Consider the following 4,362-nt stretch of genomic DNA (forward strand, 5'->3'; position numbering starts at 1 on the left):
TTATATTGGAAGTTTGCGTTGACTGCCGTCCGACTCTTTCTTCTTTATTTGAACCACCTGGTTTACCTTAATTTGTTTGGCTTTCAGCTCTTGGAAAACCACCGCCTCAGTTATGTCAGGATTCAGGCCAGCTATCGTCATTTTCTTTGGAATATCTTGCTGCATTGTATAAGTGTAGAACTGAAAATCACAATCCCCCAATATGTTCTTTAATTTTTCGTGTTCTTTTTGGCAAAATTTTTATGTAACTGTGGCTTCAGGTATTGTGTTCTAAAAATTATTTTTTAGGTATCTTTATTAACTTCCCGTAGGGTATTAACTTTCCGTAGGGTAAGTTATAGTAATCGCAAAAAAATCGAAAATGAAAATTTTTATATATCTTTACGTTTCAGAGGTTTCTGAACATTTTGGCATACCTTAGAAAAAATGGATGTATGTGTGTGTGTGTATGTGTGTGTGTGTGTGTGTATGTATGTATGTATGTACGTGTGTGTATGTATGTGCGGATACAAATTTTCGTCGACGACACGGATCAACCGATTTGAATAATTCAAAAAACATTCGATTCGTATTGATAAGGAGAAGTGCTGATTAGTTTTTGGCGAAGACAGGTCTAGCCGTTCCGAAGATATGGGGCAAAAAGTGCCGAAAACGGTAACTCAGTTTTTGAGAGAACGGAGCGTCCGATTTGAATAATTCAAAAAACATTTCACTTGTATTGACAAGATTAAGAATCGATAAAATTTTCATGAAGGTAGCTCTAGCGGTTTCGGAGATATGAAGGAAAAAGTAAAAAAATGAGCCATTTGGCGGTCAAAAATGATCATTAGACATATGCACATCAAATTATCAGATATTTTATAGAGATTTTAACAATAAGTATACATTTTGTTAACATTCCTATGGGTTCCGTACCAATGCTTATGCGTTAGACAGCGACGCGGCGCTTACGCGCTTTATATTTTGTCCCTATGCAGTTAAAGCAGTACGATTGCTTTGAAAAGAAAGTTCAGATCTTCCACAATATGTCAAAATAAAAAAAAAAAATTTTTCAAAAAAAAAAAACAAAAAAAAAATAAAAACAAATTTTTTTTTAAAAAAATTTTTTTTCAAAAAAAAGTAATTTTTTGTCCAATTTATAGTTTCTTAAACATCTTATTTTTTCGAAGTAAATTTTTTTTAAAAATGTCAATCGTTTAAAAATAATAATTTTTGGTACGGGAAGTTCCAGCAATTTGCCTTAAGGCACGATGCCTTAATTGCCTTAAGACAGAATTCCACTTACAGCTAGTTTAATTACTAATTACTACTGGTTCTTGTTCTTTGTGCCCGGGAATTCCGGCGTTTGTATTATGATGCGCACTGAATTTATTAATGTGAAGAATACTGTACTGACTTAAAAATTTTGAAAAACACTTCAAAATGGGTGCTTACTTTCTGACCATTACCAATTCCAATTCGGAATTTGGAAATAAAGTAGCAGAAGGCACTACCACCTTTAAATTGTATTTGTTCTATGTTTACGCCCCATGTGTGTAATATATTCAATTTTCATGAAAATACCAGTAATTGGCGCGCCCGTAGGTAAGCAGTTAAGAGGTCCCGGTTTCGATGCCCGCATCGAGCAGCCTGTTGTCAAGCAGTAGTGACAACGGTTTTTACTTGGAAATATAGATAGCAATACGTTTCCAAGTGAAAATAGCCGGTAATATCCCAGTTAGAATGACGACCGGAGGGTTGTCTTCTGATGGCATTCAGTATAAAAATGAAACTAAATCTAGATAGAGTAAGGACAATTAATGGATTGTCTACTAACAACGCTGTTTTTACAAGTTACTTAGTAATGACCAGTGCTCTGTACAGCTTATAAACTACGTGAGAAAATACGGTAATACCGATACTCCTGTATAAATACCGGTATTGAGTACCGGACATGCATATCTAATAGGTTTGGATTTGCCTGTAATGCCCGCAAAAAAAGATTTTTACTTGAAATTAGATTTGAGATCTATATAATTTCCAATAAAAATTTGATATGATACTGCTTGTTATCGAGGTTGGGATTGAATCCGTTATTAATTGGCGATAGCCCACGTCGTCCCAGGCCCATAATATTTAAACCATAACCATCTTTACTGAAATATAATTGGCATGATTCCCAACTGATATCTTTGTAATAGTTCTTGAATATATAAAATCAGTTCAAAATTTTAACGTGGGCGGAAATGTTTGCCCAATTTTCTAAAATTCTAAAGAAAAGGCTCGGTCGATCGTCGAGAAAATCTAATCAACGCGAGTATTTATCAAGTTTAATCAAATCAAATTAAATTAAAAAAAAATCAGCAACAAAGGTCAAATTTTAGCTCACTTATAGTGTGTAATTGTTTCAAGTTCAATTTTATATCTTAAAATTTCATATTTGTTTCAAAATGCACAAATATATTATATATAATATATGTCTATAAAATATCTGATGATTTGATGCACATGTGTCTAATGTTAATTTTTGACCGCCAAATGGCATTTTTTTACTTTTTTTATAAAGTATTAAGAAAATCATTAGGAAATGTTCTACAGGAAATGATTGACTTTCAAACACTTTATTTTCACATATAAACTAATTTGCAAAGACAGAACTGATTATGATGATGATGTTAAATGCTAATGAAAAGACAGAACCGGTTATTATGGCATCTTGTAAGTAAAAATAAAGTAGATTGCGAAATTACTATAGCTAATGACAGTAATATACAATTATGTGCTGTTTTGATAAAATCTTCAAACGCATTTTATATAATATTCTTATATTACAGTATAAATACAGATAAAATAATTAACAAAAATTTAATAGCCCTTTAATAGCCATTTTTATTTGCCCGACAAATTTTGTATTGGAGTCAGGGTAGATGAAAATTCATAAGTGGAACTCCACTTTTTCTGCAAGAGATATCTAGGCACATTCGACCAACGCCATATATTATACAATCCAATTGCGAACTAAAACTCACGATTGGTGGCTTATGCAGATATTTCTCTGCAAATTCAAAGGTTAATTTAAAGATGTCATCCTTGAAACGAGTGTCTTCTACGCCGAAAATAACCGCGTTCCAGAGCTTTATATTGTCCGTCCAGAGTGATCCAGTAATTCCAATCAGGGGCTCATTTTCCAATCTTTTGAAATCAGTCATGAGACGTCTTCTTGCTCGAGAACGCACTTTGTAATCAGTATATCGGCTTAGAGCATTTGAGTTTAGGACATAAACAAATAATTAAAAATATCGCATTTAAATATATTAGTTTACAGAATATCGATTTTAATGATTTAGTTTTTGTCTGTTCAACTTTTTTCGTTATGTACATTATATTGGCGCTTTTTACGAACTCAGATCAAAAACTATTGGTATGCAAATAAAATTATTTTGTTTATCTGATGTCATTTACGTTTTTTGTTTATTTACATTGTATTGGCATTTGTTTTGGCGCATTTGATGGATTCGGATTAGTTACGGTTGGCATATAAGTACAAGATTTTAATTTAATATTAGTTCAAAAGTTTTGGATCAAACAATTGAACTGGAACTTCTCGTACCGTAATTAAACATTCGAGATATGAAAATAATTATTAATTGTTTTAAATAATTTCAAATAGATTATTATTTGAAATTGGGCGACGAGCGTATTCTACAAGCAACTTATGTGTATGTTTACAAGAAATTTGTTTTTTTTTTAATTTGATTTTTTTTGATAATTTTGATTTTTTTCTTCAAAATTTGGAAGTTCGAAATATTCTCAAATTTTTGTAAAAAATCGATTTTTTATTAAATTTTACCGCTCTTTTTAAATTTTTTAATTTTTGAATTTAGATTTTTTTTAAAAATATAAAAATTTCGAAAATTTGTTTTTTTTTTTTAATTTTCAAAATCACGAAATTTTCTGTGAAAGCATTTTTTGCACACCATATACACAAACAAAAGGTTTTTTGAATTAATCTAGTCGGATGATCCGTTCTCTCAAAAACTGCATGACCATTTTTACACCCTTTGAGCTCCATATCTCCGCAACGGCTAGGCGTGCATTTTGCAAAAAACGCCTCGCAATCGAGTACGAACTGAATGTTTTTTCAATCATACAAATCGGTTATTCCATGCTGTCGAAAATGTCGAAAACATTTATTTGAACTATATAAATAAACTTAAAAATTAAAACAGAAAAAAATTCTGATAATTTTGTGTGCATATGTCTAACGAACATTTTTGACCACCAAATGGTATTTTTTTTAACTTTTTTTTATTGAGAGTCCATAACCGTTGGACCTGCGTTTCCAAAAATTCAAACAGTTCTTCGTTTAGTCAATAAAATTAA

At 31.3% G+C, this 4,362-nt stretch overlaps 1 protein-coding gene across 1 annotated transcript; it reads right to left on the bottom strand.

Moving 5' to 3' along the window:
- On the bottom strand, window positions 1-3,188 carry LOC113375896 (ubiquitin-conjugating enzyme E2 2-like). The gene is made up of 2 exons (XM_026615841.1): window positions 3,009-3,188; window positions 1-180 (listed from the first exon to the last, which is right to left on the bottom strand). The coding sequence occupies exons 1-2, from the start codon at window positions 3,186-3,188 to the stop codon at window positions 1-3; spliced, it is 360 nt and encodes a 119-aa protein (XP_026471626.1).
- Window positions 3,189-4,362: the final 1,174 nt, after the last annotated feature.

This window comes from Ctenocephalides felis, unplaced genomic scaffold (genome assembly GCF_003426905.1).
Source record: "Ctenocephalides felis isolate EL2017-DRISC unplaced genomic scaffold, ASM342690v1 CF-g0.4_SCAFFOLD_01886, whole genome shotgun sequence".
NCBI classification, from domain to species: domain Eukaryota; kingdom Metazoa; phylum Arthropoda; class Insecta; order Siphonaptera; family Pulicidae; genus Ctenocephalides; species Ctenocephalides felis.

What these genes read in the sequence shown, in the direction of transcription:
- LOC113375896 (XM_026615841.1), bottom strand. Translation starts at nt 3,188, where the DNA reads ATGACTGATTTCAAAAGATTGGAAAATGAGCCCCTGATTGGAATTACT. An exon ending in ATCTGCATAAGCCACCAATC is followed by an intron (nt 181 to 3,008) that starts GTGAGTTTTAGT and finishes TGTGATTTTCAG; the next exon opens with TTCTACACTTATACAATGCA.